We start from the raw sequence: 12,350 nt of genomic DNA, 5'->3' as shown, positions 1-12,350 counted from the left end.
GCAAATTAGCGAAATTATTTGTCAAATGGCAGCCAAGCATCGATCATCATGTCACCAGAATAAGACCCTGGATATTTATTGGAAATGAGTGTCAATCTCATCACTGTGCACTTTCACCACCACTCTGATTCACTGATAGTGTTACCTAGGCATGTGTGCTTCTTACGTGCCTAATATACACCCCATCAAGTGATTGCTATGTAGTACGGACATGAGAATTTGTCTTTCAGTTGAACAAAGAGCACAGTTGAGTTGTTGACATTTCAATTATCAAACACAGCATATGTTCCTGATATTGAATACATTGCATAGTTTATTTGCAAAAAGATAATATCACAGTATAAAAAGTATTAGTGAGAAAAATAATGCATGATTTGCACATAACTTTAGCTGGTTAGAGCAATGGTCATTCTTTCTTCTCTGTAACAGTCAATGTAGTAAAATAATAATGCATTACTTCTCCTAACTCAGACTGGTTGGAATAATCATTCTTTATTCTCTGTAGTAGTCACTGTAATAATAACTTTGTGAACATTCAATGGGGAAACGCATGAGGAGAACTTGAACAAATCACCCCGGACTAAATACGCTGGAAAACTGTTGTCAGTGGCCTATGCTTCATGAGTAGGAAAATACCTAAGTAAGTAACTAGATATTCAATCAGGGAAGTTAGTGAGCTCGTCTTTGCCAATGTTTCCTCCACTGAGGATGACCACCACGTTCCTCCCAGCAATGTCAGGGATTCTGTCGTTAGCGATGGCTGCAAATGCCGCGGACCCTGACGGTTCCACCAGGAGCCCCGCCCTGTACAGGGTCGACACGGCAGCCTTGATCTCCTCATCGCTCACCAGTACAATCTCCTCAACATAGCGCTGGCACAGCTCGTAGGGCAGGGTGCCTGGGGGGGGACAACACACCAGGCAGTTAGCAATGGTAGATGTTTTAACCTTTACGTGACTTATGGTACAAAACACATCAGGGAGTACAGGTAAAGAAGGTACAATTCACAGATCTGTTTGCTTGGCTATGGTTCATTCCAGATGAAGACAAAGTTGTTCCCTCTTATGTCCTGATCTTTTAGGATTTACTTAGGTCTAGCCAATGTACTGTACCTGCAAAAGGTGGAGCCAGTCCTGACGCGATGCTCTTGCTGTCCATGCCTATAGGCTTCTTCTCGATGAAACTTTTGTACATGGTGCAGGCTAATGAATCAAAGACAGGAAATTAAGGTAAACAAAATGGTCATACTGTATATCAACCCCTCAGTATATTGTCCCATGTGTATGTTCATATATATCAGTTAGTGGTGTATCATAGTTGTAAAAAGCCCTGCCTGATATTGTCTTGGTGAGATTTAAACAACAGGTGTTATGTACCTCCTTCTGGCTCTACTCCATAGATCCTTGTCTTCTCGCAGCCGGCCAGTTTGATGGCAGCAGCCACCCCAGCCAGTAGACCTCCTCCTCCACAGCACACCACCACTACATCAGGCTGGGGCATCACCTCCAGTACCTCAAAACCTAGACTACAGCACAGAGAGAGGGGAAGGGAGAGAGACAGACCAGCATTTTATTTTCCCTCTAAAAGAGGTAAAAGGCCCGGATAAAGCTGGTTCTGTTGCCTTGTTCGGCTGTTCTATACCTGGCATGTCCTGCAATCAGGTCCAGGTCGTCATATGAGTGGAGGAACGTCATGTTTTCCTCCTGGACACAACGATTCACCACGTTCATCAGACAGGTTGTAGGCACCCGTTCCACCTCACATCCAAAATTCTGGAGCGAATGGACAGATATGTTTGGTTATTTTCAGATGTGTCATTTTAGATGATACAATTAAAGACTGAAGCAGTCAATTGGAAACAAGAACCTGACTTGTATGAGTGTAGATCTGGATACAAGGGCTGTCTCTGGCATCACCACTTTCCCCTTGGAGCCGTAGTGTTTAGAGGCATACGCAAAAGACTTCCCATAGTTCCCTGCAGACATGGTGACAAAATGGGCTCCTTTTGGTCTCCTGGCAAACTGGTTGGCCACTCCTCTTATCTTAAACGAACCTGGCAATTAACACAATGACAGAAACTGCTGTTATTGTATCACTCTCAATGTCCAACATCAACCATGTCTATCAATATATCTACTACAAAACAGCCTACATTATTAATTGAAACGTGTACAGTAGTAATGTAAATGTGCCTGACTAAGCCATCTAATTCATACACAAACTCACCAGTTCTCTGCATGTTCTCCAGTTTGATGTGGATGTTACAGGGGATGTTGAGCGGTAGTGTTGTTTGGCACCATGGGATCATAGGAGTGTTGATGACTCCCAAAGGACTGGTCCTCACTGTCTCTCTGGCATCTCTTAGCAGATCCAAAGTGATGGCTTTCATTGATAGTGGCACGTCCACCATGCTGGAAGACAACCACAGAGTTGTATCAAAGTGGTTTGAAAACAGTCTTTGGTGGGATTATCCTAAAAACAGTCATTCATTTGCATAGAAAACAACCTCTCACTCAACATCAACAAAACAAAGGAGATGATTGTGGACTTCAGGAAACAGCAGAGGGTGCACCCCCCCCCCCACCCCACCTAAAACCCTTACAAACTTTTACAGATGCACAATTGAAATCATCCTGTCGGGCTGCACCGCATGCAACCGCAGGGTTCTCCAGAGGGTGGTGCGGTCTGCCCAACGCATCACCGGGGGCAAACTAGCCGCCCTCCAGGACACCTTCAGCACCCGATGTCACAGGAAGGCCAAAACCACCCGAGCCACTGCCTGTTCACCCCGCTATCATCCAGAAGGCGACGTCAGTACAGGTGCATCAAAGCTGGAACCGAGAGACTAAAAAACAGCTTCTATCTCAAGGCCATCAGACTGTTAAACAGCCATCACTAGCACATTAGAGGCCTATAGGCATAGACTAGAAATCACTGGCCACTTTAAGGAAAGGAACACTAGTGACTTTAATAATGTTGACATATCTGGCATTACTCATCTCATATTTATATACTGTATTCTATACTATTCTACTCCATCTTAGTCCGTTCCGCTCTGACATCGCTCGTCCATATGTTCATAGTCTTAATTCATTCCTACTTGGATTTGTGTGTATTGGGTATATGTGTAATTTATGAGATATTGCTGCACTGTCGGAGCTAGAAGCACAAGCATTTCGCTACACCCTGCTAATCACGTGTATGTGACCAATAACATTTTATTTGATGAGAAGGATTATCCTTATGACTTGCTTAGCTCTTTTCCACCAAATTAAACATTATATATTGTTTCATTCTTCTACTCTGTTAATACTTGCAAAAAGAGTTAACGTTAATGAAATCACGTAACACAAAATTATCTCACCATTGATTGACATGGTGGAACTGTTACTACAGATGTACACATTCGTGCAATATATTCCACTTTTGCGGGTGTAACAGTCAATATAATCAGAGACCGTTGTATAATTCTAGTCAACGTACCTTGATACTTTCGAAAAATATATGCAAATGTATGGATTTTCGAGAGTTTTTATCCAATTTACGGAGCAGAATTTCAACAGCTCCGTTATGTTTACACAGTGTTACAGTTATCCTGGCACCCGCAACACAAGTAAACCACAGCTGGAGGTAAAGCCACACGCAACTTGTTTCTAGTCGGACATTGTTTTGAGACGGAACGAAAAAAATGGCCGCGTCTATCCGAAAAAGTTAAGTTGAAACCTGATTTAGTCAATTTAAAACGTATTTTCGTGGCAAATAGTTGTGAAAATCATGGGTGTCGTGAGACATATCGTGTGCGCGATGTCTGGGGGAGTTGACAGCTCTGTAACGGCTTTGTTACTCAGAAGAAGAGGTGAGACGTACCTTCACTGGAACAGTCAACGTTAACTAGCTAAACACGATACAAATAAACTGAATATTTTTTTATTTTTATGATTTAACGGAATATGTCTTATTTTATATCTAATGTTGCTTGTTTACTGTAAGTTTCTCGTCTTCCCATTGGCTTGTTTTATTGACAGGGTACCACGTTACTGGAGTGTTTATGAAGAACTGGGATTCCCTGGATGAGAATGGGGTGTGTTCCTCCGAAAAGGACTGTGAAGATGCCTACAAAGTGTGCCAGAGTCTGGACATACCTTTTCATCAAGTGTCCTACGTCAAAGAGTACTGGCACGAAGTGTTCACGTAGGTATCCTCCTTAATTAGATGATTGTTAAATTTGTATAATTGGAACAGTTGTAGCCCGGCTAAGTAGACAGCTGCACTCACCTTAATTGAAGTAATGTGAGTTATCACGGGATTAGGTTGGCGTCACAGGCCTAGATCTGGGGTGTGTTCATTCCGTTTGCAACAGAATGTGATAAATGAATATACCCCAGATGGATGGGTATAATTTGTGGAACGTTCCAATAGGAATCAGTTCCAAAAACGTTGTAAAGTACAAGGTTGCCAACAAACAACGCATACAAAGTAGCATAATCAATTCACCTAGCTAACTAGCTGCCGAATAGGCATCAACTCACCACGTAGCTTATTCTTAATGTTTATCCATAGACTACCAGAGAGAGGACAGACATTTTTCAGCATGAACATGGTGAGTGAAAAACTTTATGACATAGCCCACTCCCTACCCGGTATCTTATTCTACCGCTATACAACTTTGTGCGTGCGTTGTTTGTTGGCAACCTTGTTATTTACGTTTTTGGAAGACATTCCTTTCGGAACGTTCCACAAATTATACCCACCCACCCCAGATTGCTCTCTTCCTCAATGTCTGACCAATGTCTCCTTTCTTCAGTAATCTTTTGAAGGAATATGAGAAGGGCAGGACACCAAATCCAGACATTCTGTGCAACAAACACATAAAATTCAATCACTTCTACAATTATGCCATCAACGGCTTGGGTATGTAGTATAATAATGCTCAGTATTAGTATGCATTATATTATAAAAACATCCAAGTATGCTAAGAACTTCAAGTACCATTAAATAAACTGAGCTTGTACAAAAAAAATGCAATATTGTGTTGTTGCTGATTTCCCCCTAGGTGCTGATGCCATGGCGACAGGCCACTATGCCAGGACATCTCAGGAGGATGAAGATGTCTTCCAACAGAGTCATCTGGCTCCTTCCCCTCAACATGTCTTCAGAGACCGCTTTGAGATCAGAAACCGTAAGAACAACAGACTCCTCTCAACCTCTTTCTGTGCTTTTCTTATACCAATGTTTTATTATTATTATTATGTCAATCTTACCTCTATAACAATATGGAGACTTTGGGTGCTTTCACATATCCCCTTATGATCCGGATCCTGTAGCGTTTGGTACCCCTATAAAGTATGTGTGAAATGCAAACAAACCCTGGTTGAAATGAAACCTGGACCTGCGTGAGTAGGGGGTCCAAGATCCAGGACCTAGGTACCAGGTATTGTGACGCGCCAGCATGAGTCGCGTGAAACTTTTTTGCCCGTTGTAAAGAAGCTAGCTCACTAACGTCATGTAGAATGTGCGTCTTGCTAATCACACCCTGAAACGGTTATTTTCAGGTCTTGTGAAATCAAAATATGTTCTGTAGAATTCTCAAACGGTCCAGGGTACCGAGTTTTATATGTGAAAGGCTTTTATCTGTAAGTCTGTAGACATTTGATATGTGTAGAGAAATTCAGGGAACTTGAATGAGTACCAAGATTGGTTATATTAGATATAGGGACCGATATTATAGGGCTGTCATTAGATTGGTGTCTTAGATTTTTAACCCTTTGTTATCTCCGTTGAAGCGGTGAGGTTGTACCAGGGAGCAGACCGTTTTAAGGACCAGACATTCTTCCTCAGTCAGATGTCTCAGGATGCTTTGCGGCGTACACTCTTTCCCCTGTCGGGACTCACCAAAGACTACGTGAAGAAGATTGCAGCCGAGGCCGGCTTCCAACACGTCCTGAAGAAGAAAGAGGTAACTAACCACACAGACAGATACACTGCCCTCTGTGTGTACTGTATTTGGACATTAAAGCAAAACATTTACATTTGTCTCTGTACTCCAGCGTTTTCGATTTGAGATCAAATATTTCATATGAGGCGACAAGTACAGAATGTCAACTTTAAAATGAGGTTACAAATATGATTTAGACCTCTCACACTAGGCCTTGTAGAAACAGGGTCAATCAAGTTAGGTCTGCCAAATTAATGTAGTATTGGAAAAAATACATCAATCCAACCATAGAGTATAGCCTATCATCATAAAAAGTGTAGTTTATAACATGCACAATTAGAAGCATCAATCTACACTCCCGTTCAAAAGTTTGGGGTCACTTAGAAATGTCATTGATTTGAAAGAAAAGCTATTTTTTTGTACATTAAAATACAATTTATCAGAAATACAGTGTTGACATTGTTAATGTTGTAAATGACTATTGTAGCTGGAAATGGCAATTTTTTAAATGTAATATCTACGTAGGCGTACAGGGGCACATTATCAGCAACCATCAGTCCTGTGTTCCAATGGCATGTTGTGTTAGCTAATCCAAGTTTATAATTTTAAAAGGCTAATTGATCAATAGAAAACCCTTTTGCAATTATGTTGGCAGCTTCATTAAATTGTACACGCAAAACACCAGTCTCAACACCAACAGTGAGGAGGCGACTCCGGGATGCTGGCCTTCTAGGCAGAGTTGCAAAGCCACAAAGCCATATCTCAGACTGGCCAATAAAAGGAAAAGATTAAGATGGGCAAAAGAACAGACACTGGACAGAGGAGGCCTAGAACAAGGACATTTCTAAGTGACCCCAAACTTTTGATTGGTAGTGTATATAGTTCAAGCTTCACTAAATTCGAGCCTAGTAACTTTGCTCAACGCATTCTCCTTCGATTGTCTCGTCTGGCTGCCACGAAAAGCCCCCACCTTGGAGACAGTCAATCACATCATTGTGGAGCTGCTGATCTGCTCGAAGTGTGTGCGTGCCACTGGCGATGTACTTTGCTGGACGTGCTAGCTGTTCTCGGCGGCGCATCACTTCAAACCCATTCCATCTTGGTGTTATCAGTTGGCCTACTACTACTGGTAGTACCTTTTTAAAATGTAAGTTATGAATCGCAAATCACCATACAGCACTTCGATTTCGTCCATAATTTTGATTTCAATTTGGTTGTCAAAAATACTGTCAGCTTGCACTGCATCTTTGCTGATGAATGCCCTGATCTCTGGCCAGTAAATTGGTGCGTGATCTGAGGCTGTTTGGTCTCTTGTGCATCAACTTGGGAAAGCCTCAAGGGAGAGCGGACAGTGCATTATAGACAAAGCGCTGCATATATTGCCAGAAAAATAACACATCTGATTATTTATTTTTATTTTTTTGCAGAAAAAAGGAGGCATCCGTTAAACAGTAATTTAACTTTGTCCGGCCTGTCTTTATCGGCCATTTTCTCAAAATGACCTTTTTCTCAGCCTTCAAAGGAGGTACATTTACATTATTCCACACACTGGTTCTTAGGACTTATAACCAGACTTGTCCAACTGCTTTTTTTGATATCTTGTGGCATTTTATCTGTAAGTTTTTTGCAAAATATCACCTCCATCGCCCCGACAGTGTTATTGCATTTTGGTACACCAGAAGTACATTCATTTCCAATGGAACGCTGCGTTTGCATTGCAGGATTGTGTTGCAGAGTCAGTTTGACTGCATTCTGTGTGGTGCATAGGTTGGATTTATCGAACATATGTGTGGACATCTTGACAAAAATGGTAGCAGGTGAATGTTGAACTTTTGTTGCACACATATCCAGATGATTCTGCATAACATTTTGCGCAATGACGCTGTTGGTATGATCAAGGCGTATGCATCCGTCATACGTGTGAAGTGTTTATATTTATTGAGGATTTGCATATTTTAAATCAAAATGTTTTACTTTTCATTCTGTTATGAGTAAAGGGGAAAAATACCCTGTTAGGGTGTGGTATCTGTTCTTAATGTGCAGGCTAGCATGATTACAGAGAATCATTCATGAATAATGATGATCATACCCCCAAAATCATGAACAAAGATCATACCCTCCCAAAAATGCTAATGTCCCCTGTTATTGATACACCATTAGTGAATTTGGCCAAATACTTGTTACTTCTTCACATGGGGGTGGGGAGAAGTGCTTTCCTTTCTCAACGGTAAAACAGATGTGTATGAAAATACCCTCAAATAAAAGGTGACGTGCTGTACATTCACCTCATATGAAACATTTGATCTCAAATCTAAAATGCTGGAGTATAGAGCCAAATGTAAAATGTTAGTTTCGCTGTCCAAGTACATATGGACAGGAGTGTAGATAAAGTATTGATCATCTCTCCTCTCTGAGCTGCCTACAGATTAACATTTCATTGCATTGTTGTTGTTCGGCCTACACCCTAATTACACTGTGTTGACATAGATTACATCTTACAAAATCAATTGTATTTTTTCGTGGACTGTGTGGCAACACTGAATATCATTATCTGTTTCCAGAGTATGGGCATCTGCTTTATTGGAGAGAGGAAATTTGAGGATTTCATTCTAGAGGTATGGAATTAAAATACACACACTGAATGAAGAAAGAAACTACTGTATACAGTTCATTATTGAGATACAATGGCCATAGTAATAAATAAACATGTTTGTGTGTAATAACAATATCTGCATTCCTGTTTTTCTGTCAGTATTTAGAGCTAAAACCGGGGAACTTTGTCTCCATTGAGGATGGGAAGATCATGGGGGAACATAAAGGTAATGCTGTGTGATATCCTCAGTGGTATCTTCTATGGTAGTGCTTGTCCCACTATCCTTTATAAGAGTACTGCTCTTCCAATAGTAAACCTTTACATTAACGACTGGTTCTCTGCCTCTTCTTCCTTTCAGGTTGGTTCACCCTGACACTAGGCCAAAGGGCTAGGATTGGTGGGCAGAGGGATGCATGGTTTGTTGTGGACAAAGACATTACTACTGGAGAAGTGTTTGTGGTAAAGGAATGGTTTCTACCTCTTCAATACTGTTATACCTAATTGTGTCCTAAACAACTGGCCTAACTACAATACAGGCAGATCTCCTACCTCCTTGCTGTTGATTCTCAATGGGATTCTGATTCTAAACTCCCTAACATCAGGGTCCGACCACCAATCACCCGGCTCTATTCAGAGACACGGTCCGAACAGATCGTTTCCATTGGATAACGGAGGACCCTCCCACTGAGCTGATCCAGACCAAGATGATGGAGTGTCACTTCCGCTTCATCCACCAGATGCCTCTCAGTGAGTCACATAACACATTAGGGCCAGACACAGTTTGTAAGGATGTGTCATTAACAATATCTTTACCTGGGCCTCCAGAGTGGCGCAGCGGTCTAATGCGGGTGATTTATTGTCGTTAGGTCAGCTTTTAAGAGTAAAGCCAACCCATGGACCATTACAGTGGTTTTAGTTGAGCTGGTGTGTTAGTCCCAGTGTGTTATTCCTTAAGATCCTGATTAGCTAGCTAACAAAGGCCTATCATAGGCCCAACAAACGTAGCCAGCTGCTCCAGTGTGTCTCTGGTTTCTCTGACAGGGATTACTCCAGACTCTAGTCAGGGTACAAAGAGCCTTGTCCACGCTTGGATTACCCCCCTTTCTTCATGCGTCACTACAGACCCGGGTTCGTTCCCAGGCTGTGTCACAACCGGCCGTGACCGGGAGTCCCACAGGGCGGCGCAAAATTGGCCAAGCGTCATCAGGGTTAGGGGAGGGTTTGGCTGGGGGGGCTTTACTTGGCTTATCGCGCTCTAGCGTCTCCTTGTGGCGGGCCCGGGTGCCTGCAGGCTGACCCCGGTAGTCAGTTGAACGGTGTTTCCTGGTTAACGGGTTAAGCGGGTGGGTGTTAAGGAGCACGGTTTGGCGGGTCATGTTTTGGAGGACGCATGACTCGACCTTCGCCTCTCCCGGACCCATTGGGGAGTTGCAGCGATGAGACAAGAACTTAATTGGATATGACAAAGTTGGGGAGAAAAAGGGGGTAAAAAAACCCCAATACCGTTACCTCCCATACGGCTTAAAAAAACAGCTTTATTGAGTCAAAAATGTACACTTCAAAAGTGTTAGTGACATGTTAATAACACAGTGAGGTTGTGTATCTCCAGCCCCTTGCACTGTGACCTTGAACATGGATGGCTCTGTGTGGATCATGCTGTCTCAGCCAATCAGAGCACTCACACCAGGACAGGTAAGCTCTCTGTTTCCCACACGTAGACATGTAAGCCGCCTGTCTCACCCTTTTCAGAGTTTGGGCAGTTGGTTTCATTACTTTCTAGGGATGTTTTGTTCTCAGAAGAATTTTAACTATGAGTAAAATTTATTTAGGCCATTTTCAAATTGATTTATTGTCGTTAGGTCAGCTTTAAAGAGTAAAGCCAACCCATGAACCATTACAGTGGTTTTAGTTTAGCTGGTGTGTTAGTCCCAGTGTGTTATTCCTTAAGATCCTGATTAGCTAGCTAACAAAGGCCTATCATAGGCCCAACAAACGTAGCCAGCTGCTCCAGTGTGTCTCTGGTTTCTCTGACAGGGATTACTCCAGACTCTAGTCAGGGTACAAAGAGCCTTGTCCACGCTTGGATTACCCCCCTTTCTTCATGCGCTATCCCATAATCCGCTGCTCTGAGAAAACAATATGGCCGAGACGCGTTTGTCTTGGAGCTCTGGGCTCGAGGCCAGAGTGAGGGTAGATGAATAGAAAAGCGATAGAGAATAGTGGTGTGTATGCACTCAAATGTGGAGGTTAGTTCAGAGGGACTAGGAGTCAATATTCAGCATCAATGTCTCCCCCTAACATCAATTTTCTGTGCCCGTCTCATCTACCTCAACATTGACTGAATAGCCTTGCTTCAAAGCTTCCGTCGATGTCTGCTCATCACTACCCTCCCTTCTAATTTCTCCATATTCACTTCACTCATTTCCCCCAGTTTGCAGTGCTGTACAAGGGGGATGAGTGTCTGGGAAGTGGGAAGATCGTCCGTCTGGGCCCCACAGAGTACACTCTCCAACAGGGGCGAGACCGCATGAAGGAAGCCCCTGTGGCCAAGGAGGGGACTCCAGAACCAGCCAGCTGAGCCTGAGAGACACTTCCTAGAAACAGACCTAGGCCCAGGCCTATCCACTGTCGATATGGACCTAACCTTACATTGCAGACTTCAGTCACACTGCTGATAGACAAGACTACTGTACTTCCACAAGCCTTATCCCATTCTCTGAACCACTACTGAAGAACAGAAGAGCACACTGATCATGCTTTCGGACCTGTCCACTTGTCAAAAAAAACACACTCAAACTTCCTCTGTACTGTTGCCCTCAGTTGATACTTCTTCCTATTAGGGTACTTGTGATGTACATCATTATTTGATAGTGTGGACTGTGTACAACCATGCACATGGTAATTCATTGTCTAATTTATTTATTTGGACAGATTATTAGAAAATGTGAAATGCATATTAAAAACATTATGGCTTTTGTGATAATCCAAACAAGTAGTGTGCCTGTTCCTTTGGTGCCATTTCACCTAAACACATTTTGGATTGAACTGCATTCTTTTCAATTATAAAATATGTAAATAGAGAATAACTTGAATTCAGAAATGAAGAGCAAGTGATTAAACTTACGATTGTTTTTTAATTATTAGTGATTTCTTGCAATTTTGTGGCCAGCAGAAAACCTCACTGAAGAAATCCAGCTGAAGTATGTGTCACTTTACTTTACCTCTGTAGCTACTGTTTCGCATCCTCTTCCTCTCTTGCCACAAGGGGGCGAACACGTACAAGTTATACTTAACCTTCTATACTTTGCCTATCCACTGTTTCTGGTGGTTAAATTAACATAATTTATGTTACACCAGGTGGAATGTACAGGTAACTACCAAAATAATGGAAACACTGGAGTAAATGTGGGATACAAAGTATGTTGTGGTTCCTGAGTTAATTAAGCAATTAATATCCCATTATGCTTAGTTGGGGTGTATAAAATGCTGGGCAGCACATTATTTTGGCTGCCATGGCTATGCCCCTAAAGTGAGGGAAAAAAGTATTTGATCCCCTGCTGATTTTGTTCATTTGCCCACTGACAAAGAAATGATCAGTCTATAATTTTAATGGTAGGTTTATTTGAACAGTGAGAGACAGAATAACAACAAAAAAATCTGGAAAAACGCATGTCAAAACTGTTATAAATTGATTTGCATTTTAATGAGGAAAATAAGTATTTGACCCCTCTGCAAAACATGACTTGGTACTTGGTGGCAAAACCCTTGTTGCTTGGCGATGGTCTTGTAGCCCATTCCAGCCTTGTGTATGTCTACAAGCTT

The 12,350-nt window shown here is 42.2% G+C and overlaps 2 protein-coding genes across 3 annotated transcripts; one reads left to right on the top strand and one right to left on the bottom strand.

Annotated features, from left to right (window-relative positions):
• Positions 1-295: 295 nt before the first annotated feature.
• Positions 296-3,628, bottom strand: srr (serine racemase). Of its 2 annotated transcripts, none has more exons than XM_014152774.2 (7): positions 3,484-3,628; positions 2,227-2,411; positions 1,872-2,053; positions 1,642-1,772; positions 1,377-1,525; positions 1,113-1,202; positions 296-898 (listed from the first exon to the last, which is right to left on the bottom strand). In XM_014152774.2, the coding sequence occupies exons 2-7, from the start codon at positions 2,408-2,410 to the stop codon at positions 657-659; spliced, it is 978 nt and encodes a 325-aa protein (XP_014008249.1). In that variant the 5' UTR covers position 2,411; positions 3,484-3,628; the 3' UTR covers positions 296-656. The 2 variants fall into 2 exon arrangements, with proteins under 2 accessions (XP_014008249.1, XP_014008250.1); XM_014152775.2 differs by having other exon boundaries at positions 3,365-3,589.
• A 26-nt stretch (positions 3,629-3,654) lies between these two features.
• trmu (tRNA 5-methylaminomethyl-2-thiouridylate methyltransferase) lies at positions 3,655-11,665 on the top strand. The gene is made up of 11 exons (XM_014152772.2): positions 3,655-3,856; positions 4,026-4,191; positions 4,805-4,911; positions 5,054-5,179; positions 5,784-5,956; positions 8,497-8,550; positions 8,688-8,754; positions 8,887-8,987; positions 9,131-9,275; positions 10,138-10,220; positions 10,960-11,665. Exons 1-11 carry the CDS (start codon positions 3,775-3,777, stop codon positions 11,104-11,106), a joined length of 1,251 nt encoding a protein of 416 aa, XP_014008247.1. The 5' UTR covers positions 3,655-3,774; the 3' UTR covers positions 11,107-11,665.
• Positions 11,666-12,350: the final 685 nt, after the last annotated feature.

Source organism: Salmo salar, chromosome ssa17 (assembly GCF_905237065.1).
Source record: "Salmo salar chromosome ssa17, Ssal_v3.1, whole genome shotgun sequence".
Lineage (NCBI taxonomy): Eukaryota > Metazoa > Chordata > Actinopteri > Salmoniformes > Salmonidae > Salmo > Salmo salar.
Note: the sequence above shows the minus strand (reverse complement) of the source record. Positions and strands in the feature narration are given on the sequence as shown.

Excerpts from the sequence above, each read along its gene's own strand:
- trmu (XM_014152772.2), top strand. The coding sequence starts at position 3,775 with ATGGGTGTCGTGAGACATATCGTGTGCGCGATGTCTGGGGGAGTTGAC. Across the intron at positions 4,912-5,053 it reads TTATGCCATCAACGGCTTGG|GTGCTGATGCCATGGCGACA; the intron begins GTATGTAGTATA and ends ATTTCCCCCTAG. Across the intron at positions 8,755-8,886 it reads GATCATGGGGGAACATAAAG|GTTGGTTCACCCTGACACTA; the intron begins GTAATGCTGTGT and ends TCTTCCTTTCAG.
- srr (XM_014152774.2), bottom strand. The coding sequence starts at position 2,410 with ATGGTGGACGTGCCACTATCAATGAAAGCCATCACTTTGGATCTGCTA. Across the intron at positions 2,054-2,226 it reads GGAGAACATGCAGAGAACTG|GTTCGTTTAAGATAAGAGGA; the intron begins GTGAGTTTGTGT and ends GTTAATTGCCAG. Across the intron at positions 1,203-1,376 it reads TGGAGTAGAGCCAGAAGGAG|CCTGCACCATGTACAAAAGT; the intron begins GTACATAACACC and ends TTGATTCATTAG.